This window comes from Manis pentadactyla, chromosome 10, assembly GCF_030020395.1.
Source record: "Manis pentadactyla isolate mManPen7 chromosome 10, mManPen7.hap1, whole genome shotgun sequence".
NCBI classification, from domain to species: Eukaryota; Metazoa; Chordata; class Mammalia; order Pholidota; family Manidae; genus Manis; species Manis pentadactyla.
Window position 1 is genome coordinate 17,980,779 of NC_080028.1, and position 17,490 is coordinate 17,998,268.

The window sequence follows — 17,490 nt, forward strand, 5'->3', positions numbered from 1 at the left end:
CTATAGTTTTATTTAGGAAGTTTTTCCTCAAGAATGGGACCAGAAAGAGGCTTCTGATCAATCCTTATTAATTTAGATTTTTCACTTCACTTTGCTTTTTTCTGGTCCCCACACTCTTTTCTTAAGAGTCTTGATTAATCAATGTGTTACACTATCTTTTGTGCATAAGTTAACTAGTGGGCAAATTATGAAATTGTCTTTGAAATGTTTAACTCTAAACCTTTCTGGCCTCTGCCCAGATGTCCATGTGGAGTAATGGAAAAAGTTCTTCCTTTATTCCTTACCCAAAGATCTGGTGAGTGTGTATGGGCCAGTTTGTAAACCTACACAGAGCCCTTGTTTAAAAATAAAAGTCCATTTACTAAAAGGTGGCTATGATCATAATCAGATTTGGAGCTTTGTTTCTAAAGCCTCTTTTAGCAACCAAAATTTTTGGTGTCCAAGGAGCTACATGGATAAACTGGAAAAACTCTGATAAGGAAATTGCATGCTAACCTAGGTTAATTATTAATACATTGATCCAAATGGGAAAAAAGTAGTTTGAAGAAGTTGGCTGGGTGTTCTTAGCCAGAACCTTCACTCACATGTAAAAGATAGATTTTTCTTTCCATTAAATAGGTAATATTATAAGGCTTTTGACAAATAAATGGAAGTTCTACATAATCTCATCATAACTATTTTGATGCCTTTCACCCTAGTCTATTTTTTGGCTTGGGCATAAAGTTTAAAAATATGTTTAAATTATCACATACTTCTATCCATCCTGCAACTTTGCTGAATTTATTTATTAGTCTAATAGGTTTTTGGCAAAGTCTGTACAGTTTTCTCTATATAGTGTCATGTTATCTGCAAATAGTGACAGTTTTACTTCTTTCCAATTTAGATGCCTTTTATTTATTTTTCTTTTCTAATTGCTGTGGCTAAGACCTCAATACTGTGTTGAATAAAAGTTGCAAGAGTGGGCATCCTTGTCTTGTTCTTGATTTTAGAGGAAAAGATTTCATTTTTCACCATTGAGTATGATGTTAGCTGTGGATTTGTCATATATGGTCTTTATTATGTTGAGGTGTATTCTTTGAATACCCACTTCATTGAGAGTTTTTATCACAAATGGATGTTGAATTTTATCAAATGCTCTTTCTGCACCTATTGAAGTGATCATATGACTTTTATCCTTTGTTTTGTGAATGTGATGTATCATGTTGTTTTCTTTGTTGGTGTTACTTGCTTTTTAATAGTTGCATAATCTCCACTAAGTGATTACACTATAGCCTACCTAACCATTCCCCTGTTATGGGAATTTAGTTACTTGACAAATTTTGGTGAAATTTTTCCCCATAAATAAGGTCTCCAGAATTATAAAAACTGAGTCATTGGGCATGAATTGATTTATGGTTCTTCCCAAAGTGATATTTTGAGGGGTGATATTTTAAGGGGTGATATTTTGAGGGGTGGGGTGTGGGTGGTGAACACCAACAGCCTATAATCTGCCTTCCAGCCCATCTTCCTCCCTACACTCTTACCCACCCCCTATACTACCCACCTTCCCATACTCTTTGCAAATAAACACGCCAGTGGTGTGTCCACTCTTGGCTCTTGGCTTTGCTGTATTCTCTGCTGTATTCTCTGCTCTGTGCAAGGTAGGAATTAGTTAGCTCTTCTTTTGAAGTTTCAACTTAGGTAAATAGCATGGGGAGCTTACCTACTCACTTTCTTCCTGAGCCAAGAAGGATGACATTGCTCTTTGCTCTGTTTTGGAAGTTACCTCTATTTGCTTAGAGAGTTTCAGAGCAACTGCTATCTCTTTATCCTTCCCTCCCCAACATTCTCTCTCTCTAATGGGGCCCTCACATGGGGTTACCTGGGCCACCACTGTCAAGGGTCTGTCCTTTGCAGCTGGTGTTCATAAATAAAGGTCCATCACATGCTTTGGGGATTATGAGGACGAAAGAGGACTAAGGGTGTCTGAGTGGGGCTACTTATTATTGTGTTTACTATACCCAGAGGTTTTCACTTTTTGTGCGTGTAATCGTAACAATAGTAAAAGCTGATGTTTATGGAATGCTCACTATATCCTTGGCAGAAAGGGCAATGTGTTTAGAAGACCAATGACTCTGAGGTTAGGAAAAAATGGACTTCTCTCTCCTGCTTGGCAAAGCACCTTCATCTCTGATTTAATTTTTATATCTCCCTTGACCTCCTCAAAGGATTGTTGTGAAGGTCACAGAAAATAATTGTAAACTGTAAAGTGATAAGTGAAAATATATCACTATTGTAAGTATCCATGTTCTCTTCAACCATATGCCATTAACAATAAAGGAAAAATGATACACTTCTTGAACTACAAGGTTGATGCATTTCATTTTTTGAAATTGTAGAGTTGTTTGAATTAAACATTATTGTTTTCAGGTACAGTTGTTCATTTAAGTGTTTGAGGTAAGCTTTCTCTATTATTTGTTTATTTTAATAAAATATAGAGGCCCTCCTTGGTTTTCTTCACTAAGAACAGTAAGTACATCAGTGACATCAGACTTTCTGAAAAAGTAGCAGATGCTATCAAGCATGCACATTTGAGGATCAGTTTAAGTAAATGACAATTATTTTTTCATGAGAAAACCCCAAACAGCTGAAGTATCACCAACTAAAGACACTGGAGTAGCTATAATAAGTGATCATTATTTCTGTGACATTTAGTAAAAGCAGCCTTCTCAGTGAAGCCTCATGTGTCCATCCCATGTAACACTGCAGTCTGCTCCCCACTCCACCCCATGCCTGCCCATCCCCTTAAACCTGTTCTGTTTCATATTTTTTTCTCTTGGCCTTTATCATTAATAATCATTATAAGATACTACATTAATCAGTTGTCTTTCGTTTGTTACTCGTCTCCCACAACTTAAAATGTAAGTTTTATAAAAGAAAGTACCTTATTATGTTCTGTTCGTTAATGTATCCCAACCACCTGCAAGAGTGGTCTAGGAACCTGGTAGTTGATACATATATATTTGTTGCATAACTTGCATGAAAAATAATTATATAAAAATATGAATGGCAATAATACTAGATCATTTTTTTACCATGTATTTAACAGTGTGTGTGTGTGTGTGTGTGTGTGTATCATCTCATCCAATATTCCCAACAAATTTATGAAGCAGCTTTTATTAATACTGCCAAATTAGAGGTGGGGAACCTGAGGATTGAGAGCATAGAAGTAAACTGTCCAAGGCCTCATAGCCAATATAATGAAGAACTATGATTTAAACGCAAGAAATCTGACTACTGTGGATCTTATTCAAACAGAACAATAGTGTTTCTATATTATTTCTTTACTGAGATGTATTGTTGAGATTCTACTGAATTTCATTCGGGAAAGGAGGTTTTCCTACATAAACATTTTTGGCAATCACTCTCCTGGACATCTGAACCAAACCAACATCTTATGTTTGCAACTCCAGGCCTTCAGCAGATTTCCGTGTGGTTAAATTCTGTGGCATTTGCACTGTTTCCCCCACCTCTTGCCATTTATTATTTGGTTTTGCGGGAGAAAAAGTAAACAACTTTCACAACTTTGAGGACTTCTACTCTTATTTAAAAAAAAAAATCTCATTCCTTATCACTCTGCATTCGTTGTGCTCTTCGTTTTGTTCTGGTTTTGTGTGTTTGGTCTGTGTGCATTCCAATAACTGTGCGTGTCACACTCCCAATTCTCTTTTCTAGGAGAATGACATAAACCTGACCCACATCGAATCCAGACCTTCGCTTTCAAAGAAAGATGAGTATGAGTTTTTCACCTATCTGGATAAGCAGAGCACGCCTGTTTTGGCAGACATCATCAGAATCCTGAGGCAGGACATCGGCGCCACGGTCCATGAGCTGTCCCGGGATAAGAAAAAAGACACAGGTAAGAAATCCTGCAACACAAGTGTCTCTGTATTCTCTCCATAAAATAATGGCAAAAATAATATCTACCATGGAAAACCTTTGGGGGATTAAGCTAGAGAATGTAGGTTAGGGGCTAAGACAAGTGCCTAGCATCTTTCAGACATTTAATACATATTAGTCCCTTTTCTCCTTTCTCAAGGTGACTATTTCTTATAGAAGTAATTTTCTTTCTGTTACTGTGATTTTTATCTATTTTTCATTCCTGGATTATTGTGCTCTCAGTTTCCTATCTTCAGAGGGCAGATGCCTTGGGGGCCTGGGGTGCTTTCTGTGTAAATACAACTTCAGGGCCAATTCCCTAGTTATCTCCACTCCAGCCAGTGGAAATTTACTCCTCTAAGAAATAGCTACCTTGAGAAAGGAGAAAAGGGACTAATCCAGTTCTGGAGCTGGGGACCCCCTGTCGCCTTGTTTCTATGCTTTTCATTGTATTATCCAACTGTTTATTTGTCTCTTCCTCTAAATTCCGAGATCCTTGCTTGCAAGGAGAGTCTCTCAACTATATTAACATCCTCAGAGTTGAGCACCCTACTTAGTACACAATGCTCAGCAAATGTTCATGGACCCATGACTCTATCTGTCAAGACTTGCTCTGCCCCCTTATCTGCTTACTGAAGTGCCCGGGAGGGGAGTAAGGCAAGGGAGTATAGGAATTACAAGTAAGGGTTTGTATGGGGCAGCCTTTGGAGCAAGTCCTATTTCTCCCACTTACTGACTTTGAGACCCCCGACAAAGTCCTTTAACTGCTTTGACCTCAGTTTTTCATTGAGCTTTTGTGAGGATTAAATGGCATCACACCTAAACAGTACTTAGAGCAGCCCAACTGGATAAATGGTAGTATTGTGGTTGTTATGATTATGGTTAGCCTAAAAAGAATACAGAGGAACAAGGCGATTGCTTTTCAGGGTCCAAAGCATATTCAAATGAACTCTTTTTAAAATAGACTTTTTATTGTTTAAAGCAGTTTTAGTTTTGCAGAAAAACTGCAGAAAGTACAGAGTTGCCATATATCCTTTCTACCCCACTAAAGGGCCCCACTTACCCCTTTATTAACATCTTGCATTAATGTGGTATCTTTTTTATAATTGATGCACCATATTGATACATTAGTATTAAATAAAAGTCCACAGTTTATACTGGGGTTGTGCTTTATATTGTACAGTTCTACTGGTTTTGACAAATGCATAATGTCACATATCCACCATTACAGTCTCATGCAGAATGGTTTCACTGTCCTAAAAACGCCCTGTGTTCTACTTCCTTCCATACCTGCTTCCTGGGGCAGTCACTGTTCTTTTTACTACTGCATGGTTTTGACTTTTCCTGCATATCATATAGTTGGAATCATAAAGTATGCAGTCTTTTTAGACTGTTTTCTTTCACTTAGCAACATGCATTTAAGGTTCCTTCATATCTTTCTGTGACTTGATAGCTCATTTCTTTTGATGATTGAATAATGTTCCATCGTATGGATATACCATTTTTTATTTATCCATTCACCTACTGAAGGACATCTTGGTTGCTTCCAAATTTTGATGATCATAAACAGAGCTGTTGTAAACATTCATGTGTAGGTTTTTGTGTAGACATGCACTTTCAACTCATTTGGGTAAATACTTAGGAGTACAATTGCTGAGATAAACTACTTTTTTCCTAAATAATATAACAAATTTTTTCCATTGTAAAATCAAAAGTTTTTGCCAGAACACTGAAGACTTAGGTCAAGATGATTTCAGGCTCTGTAACTGCAAAGAGCATTTGAATAGGCAGATATGCTTTAAAATGATACAGGACCCATCTCTGCACTGATGATTGAAACATTCTAAAACACACTCAAGGCCTTCCTAGGACATCTCTCCTTTTTTCCTGCCCTGTCCTCCTGTGGCTGTAACCAAGACTCAGAAAGCCATCTCAGGGCTCTGCCATTGCTGAGTATAGACAGCCATGCCCCTGTGCTCACCAGGGGCTGGCACTTGGAGTTCCACTTCAGATCAGCCCTATCTGCCTTCCTTCCCCTTCTGCCTCCCAAGCTGCTTCTCTGGTGACCGCCTTCTGTTTTCCAGCCACCTGCTCCCAACAGGAGCTGCAGGCCTGCAGGACAAAGGGCCTGTCGGATCCTGGGGCAAGCCTGCCCCTGCCTGGAGCAGCTGGGGCCTTGCTGTAGGAAATCAGAACAATGACAGGCAGGCAGCCCTTTGGCGAGCCACGGAAGATGTATGTTGATCTGCTTAAGGGCTGGCACCCAGAACTGGAGGCTCAGAAAGGAGGTTCTTAATGGGGCCGTGGAGCGATAGTTAGCAGCCCAGACTCTGGTACCGCGGCGCACCACACTTGGTGTGACTTTGGGCAGATTACTGACTGTCACCACCTCCCACTGTATCAAAGGAGAGTCACCGGAGTCGCTGCCTCATAGGACTGATGAAATACCACCAGTGGAGTGGAGACAACAGTGCAGGGCATGTTTAAAGACTTAATCGATGTTTGCTATTCTTACCATTATCATCATTGTTATTACAAATAATGGCCTGTGCACAGGAGCCATGAAAAGGCACGCTGTCCACAACTACGTTTTCAGAGATTCTGAGAACTGGAAAGTGACCTCAGGGGTCACGCAGCCTGACAGACTTCTTAATTTTTCATCATAAAAAACAGAGGCCATGACTTGCCTTAAGGCACGAGTGCTATGCTGGGCCAGGCACTGTGGCAGCAGCTGGAGGGACAGAAGGTCAACTCTTAAGGAGCTCACAGGCTGACAGGGACAACGAGACACCCAGGTGAGCACAGTAGACAGACAGGCTCTGGAAGGGAGACAAGGCTGATGGAAGTTGGCACAGTGCTGACGTTTGAAGTTGGATTGACATTCTACCTAATGACAAAAACACTAAGACTAACCTTTTAAATCAACACGTGTTTTGTGACCCTTATTTCTTCAGATGGTTGGTGTCATTTCATCCCATACTGGCCGCCCCCATGTGACCTGTTCCCTGACCTTGACATCTATGTAACGGGACAGCTACCAGGGAGGCCGAAACAGCTCATCCTTGCACCTGCCGAGAGAAGGGCTCTTGGGGTTCCTGGGGCAGTTTTTATGAACTGGAGTCTGGGCCCAGCAACAGATCTTTTTAGGGGAAACAGCCATCCCTTTGCAGGCTTGTTCTTTTCCACAAACTCAGTGGGAGAATGATTAGAGGAAGAAAAGCATCATCATAAACCCAAACCTTTGATTCTTTCACTTGACAAAATGCCCTTTCTATGGAGGGGCTCAGATCTCAGGGGTGAGTCTGACAGCAGGTTGAAGTGGGAGATCTGAACCCCTCAAATCAATTAGGCTAAACCACTTTCCACTCCCATTTTTAAACCTGTTCAAAAGGCCATGTGGGTGATAGCAAATGAAAGTTTTCAGTTTCTTAATTGCTTAAGTTCCCCACCCAAAACAGCTTAAGGGAAGATTAATTATGGGACCTGTTAAAGAAACCTCAACCTTCTAAAATGCCTCCTGGAGAAGCTGATGTGAGTTTAATAGGATTTTAATCCAGAGAGTCTTTTGAATACTTGAGGTCTATTCTCCTGCTACCCTTTCTCCTGATGACCTCAAATCCTTCTTCAACCCGACATGAAAGAGCATTAATATCTTCCATCGATCAATCTACTAATCCTTTTACCCTTCCCTTTGAGTCTTCTGCATGACATTACATTGGGGGGATGGAAAATTCCTACATGGTGACAGATTGCAGCTGGGAGAAGCAGGCGGACAAAACATCTTGGCTAGACAGAGGTATCTGATCATCACCTTTTGAGAAATTTGTCTGTTTGGAATTTTTTTCCTAAGAGCAAATGGACATTTCATGGATTTTCTTCAAGTTGTGGTGATTATAAGGGTCCTGCTGTGGAAGAAAAGGGAGTCCAGACCTGCCAGTGTATTTCTGTGGGGGAGAGAAGGGCTATTTATCTATCTATCTATCTATCTATCTATCTATCTATCTATCTATCTATCTATCTATCTATCTATCTATCTATCTATCTATCAATCATCTATCTATATCTATCTATCTATCTATCTATCTATCTATCTATCTATCTATCTATCTATCATCTGTCTATCATCTATCTATCTATCTATCTATCTATCTATCTATCTATCTATCATATAGCTAGCTAGCCTGGGGGCACTTGTGATTTTATTCACTTTTTCTATTTGAGTCAGTCTCTGAAGCAATGATTTAAGGGAGAAATTAGTATGTGAAGACAAAGCAACATGATTATATTTGTTCCTTTCTGCTTAGACCCTCCCACCCTGCCTCCTACTTTCTCAAGTTTTCTCTTCCCTGTTTCAATATTGCTGCCCTGAAGAGCAGTACCATGATATGGCTGAAATTTCAGATCGGTGGTCAGGAAAGGAAGGATAGGACTCCTTGGAGGCTTCTGACACCCCGCCCCCCGCCCCGGATTGTGGTCAAAATGGTACACATGTGTGTGCATGCATATTTTTTAAAGCAATTTGCAAAGGGGTCCTGGTTCCCAGAGAGTTGAGAACCCTTAGAGAGGAGCTGCTTAGGGCTTAGGGGGTCCAGATGGCTGGGAGCTTTCCCCATTCCCACCACCGTGCCTGCCTTTCCTCTCCCCTTTCCTCTCCTTCTTCTTTTCTGTGTTTCCACCCTCCCTTTGTCCTCTTCTCAGTTCCAGAGCTTCTCTGGTGCATCTCACCTGGCCTGTGTGTGCCTTCCGAGTCGCAGAAGCTCGTGGCCCTGGGTCTGCAGGAGACTATGGACCTGCGTGCTCGTAATGACACACAGCACTGATGGCCTTTTTCAGGAGGCCTGGATGGTTGCTGGATGCGTTGATGTTGCCATAAGCAGACCCGCAGCACAGAGGCTAAGCCAACGCAGGGGAGTAATACCAACCCCGGAGCTAGAAGGAGACCCTCTTGGAGTTGCTGGTATAAGGTGTTCCCTTGCAACCTGTCAGAAGCAGCTCTCTTCACTGGCTAGGAAAGATCTAGAGCAAACGCCATTTCTGTAGCCCAGTCCGTTTGCCAGCTCGCAGGGCTTCACACTAAGAAAGATCCTGAACTTATAAGCAGGCTCTCATTCTAAGAGGGATCCTCATTTGTATGCCAAATGCAGTGGTTTCATATTCTTTCCTATTATCTTGTTTAATCTTTGCAACAGCTAATTGAGATAGATAGAGCAAACAAATAACATTATTCTCACTTTCAGTATTAAGAAATGAGACAATTCAGAATGAATGGCAGCATGGATTTTGGAGTCTTCATTGTTCCAGTTCAGTTCCTTTGCTGTAGCTGTTTGGCCAAGTTGCTTGCTCTCTGCAGGCCTCTCTCTTCTCATCTGTAGAATGAAGATCTCTACACACTGGTGGGGGTGTCTGGATCTTATGACAATTTGCATAATGTGCCTGGCATGAAGCATCCATGCAAAATGGTCAGTAAACTTATGCCTGAGCCTTTCCTAAGGATACCCGGTGAATGTTATCATTGAGGCAAGGCCAGAATCTTGGATAAAGAAAGGCTACCGTGACATGCTGTTTGGGTCAATCCAAAAGATTGTGGAAGTGACAAGGCATTAGACTGAGAACACCCTTTCCCTGTGACAGGTGTGTTCCCTCAGTTGAAGGGGGTCAGAAGAGCATATGGAATGATTGTAACCAAAGGCCAATTTGCCGCTTGTGTTGGACGGAAGGAGCATCATAGTGACTCAGAAAGAGCAATGAATTCAGAGTCGAGAATCAGGATTTGGGTTCCTATCTTTGTACACTGCCAGCTAGATTTGAATCCCATCTGACCCCCTCCCGGCTGAATGACCTCATACCACTTCTTCCTCACCTGCGAAACAGAGCTAAGACCTGCTCTGCCTCTTTCGCTAGAAAGCACACCCACAGTAGGGCACTCTGACCATGACCTGACCATCTTTAATGGCTTGAACTTGCTTGAGTTGAATACGTCTTGATCTTAGGCAGCCGTAAGCCTCAGTAGGGAGGGAGCTCTGTGATCTATAATCCCAGCCTAATATCAGGCTCTCTGACTCCACCAGCTCCACAGGCATGGCCACTGGCCAGGCTAGTCATGTGTAGGGAATTGGTCGCAGCCACCCGCTCACTGGGGCCAGCCTCACCTCGCAGCCAGGGAGAGAACTTCATGTGTGGGATGATGCGGGCCGCTGGGGACAATCTCTCATTTCCAAATATTCCTGTGACCATGATTTTGATACTTGACTGTGTGTTATATTGGAAATCACACGGGTGTAGGAGATGGAAGGCCAGCTTCTCATGCAGATTTCCTTTCTCCTCCCCTCCCTCCTTTCCCCCTCCCTCTCTTTCCTTCCAAAAAGCTGCTGTGATCAGCAGAGCACATACTTCTCTGTGAGGCTGAAGGCCATTGCCTTGGAGGAGACATCCAGGAGCCTGGGAAGAGGGGGTGAAAACACACTTCTATTCTGGGCCTAGGAAACGAGGATTTATTACTCTCCCTGAGACAGGCTGGAGGCACAAGTCTGGGGCAAGCCTGGGTGTCTTGTGACTAAACCCTGGGGCTGCTGGTGAGCGTCTGGTGGAGGGAGGGGGTTAGATAGGACTCTGCCTGTATCTTGAACTACTATAAATGTCATAGGCCTGCTCTGACCCCACTGGTCAGGAAGCAGGCTCCAGCCAGGCTTGTGGGGGCCTTTTTTGCTCCGGAGCACTCCTGAGTCAGCCGCCCCTTGGTGCCCGGGCTGAGCAGTTGACCCCAACTTAATGAGACCACAACGTGGGTGTCCAGGGCCAACTCTCCAGCGGGCTGCTTCCCTTAGAGCCAAATCAATATTTATTAATGATCTGCCCCCACTGGGTGCCCCTGGCTTCACAGAGGGCCTCTGTTCACCAGCCTGCCCAAGTCATTCATTAACCGCCGAGCCCAGCAGCCCACGAGGCCGTGGCAGGGTGCACAGAGGCCAGCCCACCGTGGACGTATTTGCAAAGGTCATTAATGAGCTAATCAGATTTAACTTCTCAAAACAGAGGCCTGGGTTGCTAGGGTCAGTCTCGATTCCCAGCCTTGTGAGCGAAGCCATGTAGCAGGGAGAGGCCTGAGACCTTCCCTGAGGGAGAGAAAGGACATGTGAAAGTGTCTTGGAGAAGCAGAGAATTTAGGTGTAAAGAGCAAAGAGCCCTAAACCCAGGGAGGCTTGGGACGGTTGGTGGAGAGGACATGGGACTGTCCCAGGGATTTCTTTCAAGCCCCTTGAGATTCCTGTTTTAGTTCATCATCTTTTGCTCTCCAGATGGGAAAACAGGAATCTAAAATAAAGGCCTCCACCCTGGACCTTATTTGAAACTAGCCCAGCATCCTGGTGAAGGACATGAGCTGCAGACTTTTAACAGCTCTCAGCAAGCTTAGTGATGAAGAGCGAATCCCTTTATCTCGGAGCCTCAGTTTCTCATCAGTAGAGCAAAGAGAAGAATGTCTATCCCCAGGAGGGCTTTGTGAATTGAAACAGACAGTGGAGTCAAATGCTTAGCACAGTGTCTAGTGCATCATAAGCTGTCAAAAAATATGTAACTTTAAAGGAAAAGAAAGCAGCTTTTGGCTGGGAAAATTGGAAGAGCCGAGGTGTAGGGGATGGGGACACAGGTATGAACTCTGACCCTCTCGCCAGTGGCCTGTGTGACCTGTTGTACTTAACCAGTAAGTACAAGTGTCTCTTTTTGTGTGTGAAGCTCAAGTATAGTGATGACATTGATGGACCTGCTGTGGGTCAATTGTTTCTCACCTAACCAAGGAGGCAGGCAAGGGGTCGTCTGGCTCACCCATTTCACAGATGAGAAGCCAGAGACTTGAGCGTCAGCAACTTGCTCAGAGCCACATGGTTTGTGGGTGGGAGAGATAAAACGTGAACTTAGACCCCCTGGCTTCAAGTTCAGGATGTGTACACCCTTCTGGCAGTATAAAGTGTAGATACAAGTGTGAAGGCTTGGTCCTCTGCAGTCTCTCTGCCTTAGCCCCTGGTGCACACACACTGCTTGCTTCACAGCCTTGCTCAGGTTTGCCTCTTCCCAGGAAGTGAGCCACGCCAGAACCTTGACCCCCTATGCCCCAAAACTTGCCTTTCTTGGGTCTCAATTCCTTAAGCCTTGTCCCTGCTCTCCAAGTTGACAGCTGGTGAACTCCTTTTTTTAATTGTTAAGCCTGGCCTGGGTCCCCCTTCTACCTTGGTGGCACATAGGCCATACCCAGAGGCCTCTGGGAGACCATGCCTTAACTTCAAGTGAGGTCTGGGGAGGAGATGAGGGGGTAGATTCAAAGGCAGAGCTGGGCTGCTGCCTGGAGACAGCATGTACCAGGCCTGTCACCCCTTATCACTTAGCCTTCAGCAATGATAATGGTACCAAATATTTACCAAGCACCTGTTATGTGCCAAGGACTATTCATACATTTGATTTTTTAATTCTCACATACTCTGAAGTACATATTATTATTATTATTATTATTTTAAGTTGTACTTGATTTTTTTTAATTGAAGCATCAATATACAATCTTATGCTGGTTTCAAATGTACAACACAGTGGTTCAACAGTATCCATATTATTAAATCCTCACCCCCTCTAGTGCATCTACTATCTATCAACGTAGGAAGATGTTACAGAATCATTGACTATATTCTCCATGCTGTACTACTGTCCCCATGACCAACTTTTATGGTGATTGTGAATTATTGTGCCCTTTTATCCGCTTCACATCTGCCCCAAGCCCTCCCTCTTGGTAACTACTAGTCAATGAGTCTATTGCTATTTTGTCCCTTCTGTGTTGCTTTGTTTTTATATTCCACAAATAAGTGAAATCATATGGTATTTGTCTTTCTCCGCCTGGCTTGTTTCACTGAGCATAATACCCTCTAGATCCATCCATGTTGCTGCAAATGGGAGGATTTCTTTTCTTTTCATGGCTGAATAATAGTGAAATACATATTGTTATTATAGCCATTTTACAGATAGGAAACTGGAGAACAAAGAGGTTAAGCAATTTGCCTGACGTCCCTAAGTCATGAAGTCATGTGGCAACATTGCTATCCGGGCAGCCTGGCCCCAGAGCCTATGTGACTAGCCACCTCTCCAGCCTGGCTGTATTCCTAGACTTTTCTGGATGAAGACAGGGACCAGGACCACTGGAGGCCCCTGGGTTTGGGGACGGCTCCGTGGCCTTGTAGTGCTGCCTGGGGGTCCCCTCACAGTCCCTGTGGCAAGGGCTTGGGGCTTGGTGGCCTACTTTGGTCCTTGTCTCCTCTTTGTCAGGACTTGAATCCTTTGAGTCTTTGTAACCTTCTCAAGCGCTCCAAGGTCTGAGCAAAGCCATGTGGTTCAACTAGTGTCTTCTCTTTGGAGGAAAGAAAAAGCCACCCAGAGCTGAAAATACGCTGGTTCTGCTGCCCCCTGGCGTTCAGTTGGGAAATGGCCGCCATGGGCAGCTCTGAATCAAGGCGGGGCAAAAAGGTTTCTTTCAATCTGTGGGGTACACCCTCGTTTCTATGGTGAGAGAAGAAAAGGAAATGATAGGGTCTGTGCATTTCGGGCGCTGAACAAATACAGTGATTATACTTCCAGAAACAAGCGGGGCTGACAGACCGATCAAACAAGTGTACTTTGGTATGTCCTTCGGCCGGCCTCAGCCCTGCCCAGGCATTCCACGCTTCTTGGACTATCAAAGCCAAAAGGAGCTGCAGCAGCAAGTGAATCCACCACCCCACATTCGACAGACGGGGAAACTGAGGCCCAAGATAAGAAACCTGTTATATCGGAGCTGGACTGAGAAGCTTCTGACTCCAGTCTCTCTTCTTTCTCTTCCTCCTCCTCCTCCTGCTCCCCCTTCTTCTCTTCTTGTTTTTAATCACTATCGTCAACATCTTTGTCATCTTAATGGTTAACATTTACTGTGGGCCAGTCACTGCACTAAGATGTGTCACATTTGCTATGATATTTATTTCCTGCATTGATGACATGATATAGAAAGGTAGTTTTAATCCATTTTTGTGGCTGAAGAAATTAAGGCTCTGAGAGATAAAATACTTGCTAAAGAACCCAAAATAAGTGGCAGACTTTCTAGCCTTGCTGGAAGGCTTTCTCCTCTGCTCTCTGTACTATGCTGAACTAAGGACAGAGTGTAAAAAAAAACAAAACGAAATTCCCTGCAGCTAGCAGCTGAACAATAACAGTATTTACTATGTGTGCAGGTACTGTCCTTAGCATATCACATATGTTAACTCATGTGACCTCATATGGCTCCTAGAGGGTAGTGCTTTTAGTGGTAGTAATAGTAGTCTTATTATTACACTCACAGACAGGAAGACTGAGGCACAAAAAGGTTTAATTTAATAATTTGTTCTGGGTGCCACAGATGGTAAGTGCAGAGAGAGCATTCCAGCCTAGGCTGGCTGGCAGTGTAGCCAGACCCTTCACTGTTGCTAGACTGACTCTCCCTGAGACAAACAGAGACCCAGCTCGGGACTAAGGATGGACCCTGGCTATCCCACATCTCCTTGAACTGGCAGGGCAGCGTCCAATCACCAAGCCCCTTACCCTGGGGTCTGGACCCTGGGATATACGATAGTGCCCCCATCCCTCTACACCTCCTCACCTTCTTCAGGAGCTTCTGGCATTGTTACACACTTACATTTGTTTATTGCTTATTTTTTGTCACCCCCACTAGAACATAAATGCCATGGGGATGAAGAGTCCATTGTACATATCCCTCAACGTCCAGTGCCTCATAGTAGCAGGTGCTCAATGCGTATTTGTGGAATCTGCTTTGTCAAGTCTAGGGGTCCCTGAAGTCAGAGGTGGTGCAACCAGAAAGGGCTGGTTTGCCCTAGATCTGGGGACAGCTGTTACCGTGGCAATTCTGGACGAGTCCCAGGCACAAAAGGGACAGTGAATGAGTGGGGAAGGGGTGCCTTGGAAATGAGGAACTGGCAACGTTCTGGGGAAACAGGAATGGTTTCAGGTGAGATCCTGGCCTCAGCTGACTACCTGACCCTTTCTCAAATCCTTCCAAAACAGGGGAGGAAATAGTGCCCATTTCCAGTGCTGACAACAGAGGTCCATTGTGCAGGGCAAAGCGCTGGACTCAAGGAGAATGGAAAGCTCATGGAAAAATGCAGGAGACCAAGTGGGAAGCCAGCTTCCAGCTAAGTGAGCAGAGCATGGTGCTGTCAGCCCAGACTCCAGAGTCGAGCAGCTGGGACAAGGAGGGCTATGAAGCCTCCTACTCTCCCTGTCACTCAGTTTCCTCATCCGTGAAATGGGGACAATCATCACATCTACCCCCTGGGGCTGTCATGAGGACTGGGTGAAGGAGTGTGTGTGAAGTGTTTAGGACAGTGCCTGGCACAAAGCAAGGGCATACACGTGTTAGCTGGGGCTACTGCTATGGTGGCTGTTCCTGTCGTTGTCAGAGGGGGTCCATCTTGAGAAGTGGGCGGGAAACCTCTAGGAGCATGAAAACCTCCAGGTGGGAAACTGCAAAGACAGGCAGGTGGGCTCCAGGACCTGAGACCACCAAGTCGGCCAGGCCTGGGCGTGCATCCTGACTCCGCTGTTTCCTAGCAGTATGTGTATTTGGATTTGCCTCTTAACCTCTCTGAAACTCAATGTCCTCATTTGTAATATGGAGAGACCAGGAGCACTCACCTCATACTTAAAATATTTAGAACAGCCCGCAGTGTTAGTTTTTATTACTAACGTAGGCAGTAGAGAGCTTAGCTGCTCAAATCTATGGAAACAGGGCTCTAACTGGAGTTGCATTGATGCCATTGATTCTTGCCTGACGCTCCTATGCAGCGGGTGGACCTTGGATGACGGTTCCCCAGCCTGGCCACTAGATGGCACGCGTGTTCTTTCCTGCCTCACCTGGGCGGCGCTAGGATCAGAAATCACAGGCTAGAGATGGAAAGCTACCTGTTACGGGCGACACCGGGTTGTGTCCTTTGCCTACATTCTCATTTATTGCTGGTAGCAATCCTCAGATTAAAGAGATAATCCACCAAAAACGCTAAGCACAGAGCTCAGCACATGGTAAGGCCTCAAAAAACATTTGCTCTTCTTATTGTGGCTATTCCCGTTTTCACAGCTGGGACTGAGGCACAGAGAGGTAAATCGGTAGACGGAGCCTCGGTTCCAAGCCAGACTGTCAGGTCTGCATCTTCCCCCCTAAACTTCATTTCAGGGGAAGCATTGGCCTCACTTCCTGGCCCCCATTCATGTCTACTTCTGCTCTCCGTTTTTTTTTCTGGATCTACCACTTTCTTACCTCCTGTGTGATCTTAAACTAGTTACGCAGGCTTTCAGAGCCTTAGTTCTCACCTGAGATACTTCAGGAACAGCGCCTCGGTGAGCTGACCCTCCAGGGGTGGCAGTCACTGCCGTTCGTGCCTCACATGTTAACATAACCAGAGTCCCTTTCTCCCTCTTTCCCTTCCTTCCTTTCTTCCTCCTCCTTACACTTCCAATATTTTACAAGTGTATTTGTTAATTATACATCAGTAAAGCTGAATTTTAAAAAATAAATAAAATTTCCAAGAAAAATGGGATTTAACTTTTGCATGATATTAATTTGGGAGTTGTCTGGGACCCCACTGGCCACCACCACTGACTTGACTAATTGGGGCTGCTTCTGCCTTTCTGACGTTGGTGTGGACGTCGGCCTTACCCTGCCAATCTGCCACTCAGGACGGCCCTTTCTGTGTTGCAGTACCCTGGTTCCCGAGAACCATTCAAGAGCTCGACAGATTTGCCAATCAGATTCTCAGCTATGGAGCAGAACTGGATGCTGACCACCCCGTGAGTTCCCCCCACAACCCCCATCCCTGCCCCCACCTGGAAGCTGTGTCCATTTGTTTACTTGCACAACAAACATTTATAGGATGCCTGTTCTATAGCATCACCATCACCATGATCATTTGCTGGAGTAAATATGGATCACCACCTGGAAGCTCTTGTTACATGTACTGCATGTATATAAGTGTGTGTATACAAATACCCATATAGGTAAATCTTCTTTATTTCTGACTTCATACATTATAGAGGTTTAAGGTAAGTGCTTGGGAAGCAGTAAGGTATGTAACAACTCTGCCAGGTGCAGTGGGATGGGACAGTGGGGAGTGTGGTACTGAGTAGAAAATGCTAACTCAAATAAGGAGATGGGAGACATTATGGGCTGAGGGAACAGTATATGCAAAGGCTCAGAGTCTTGAAAGTATCAGGAATGTTTTGAAATGGCTGGCTGGTGTGTTAGGTGTGAGGGTCAGCTTTTAAAAGGTCTGACATACCAGACAGAGAACTCAGACTGTGTCCTGGTCCTGTGGGTAGGGGAGCAGGTCCTTTAATGGTTCCTGAGTGGAGCACCAAGGGTGAGGGGGGTGTTTTATTCCCTTTTCTCTAGGGAGAGGGTCCAGCCTGGGCACAGGGCCAGTTCTGATAGCCTCCACAGGCGAGAAGTGCCACCATCCTGTTGGCAGTCCTTTATTGTCTGCCCAGACAAATGGCTCCTTTGTCTTTAAGTGGCTTGGA

The 17,490-nt window shown here is 44.4% G+C and overlaps 1 protein-coding gene across 1 annotated transcript in view; it reads left to right on the forward strand.

Annotated features, from left to right (window-relative positions):
- Positions 1–17,490, forward strand: part of PAH (phenylalanine hydroxylase) — a 62,623-nt gene that overhangs the window by 7,163 nt on the left and 37,970 nt on the right. The window contains exons 3-4 of the mRNA XM_036891053.2: positions 3,715–3,898; positions 16,673–16,761. Coding sequence (XP_036746948.1) covers positions 3,715–3,898; positions 16,673–16,761 — 273 coding nt within the window. The remainder of the gene's footprint in view (positions 1–3,714; positions 3,899–16,672; positions 16,762–17,490) is intronic.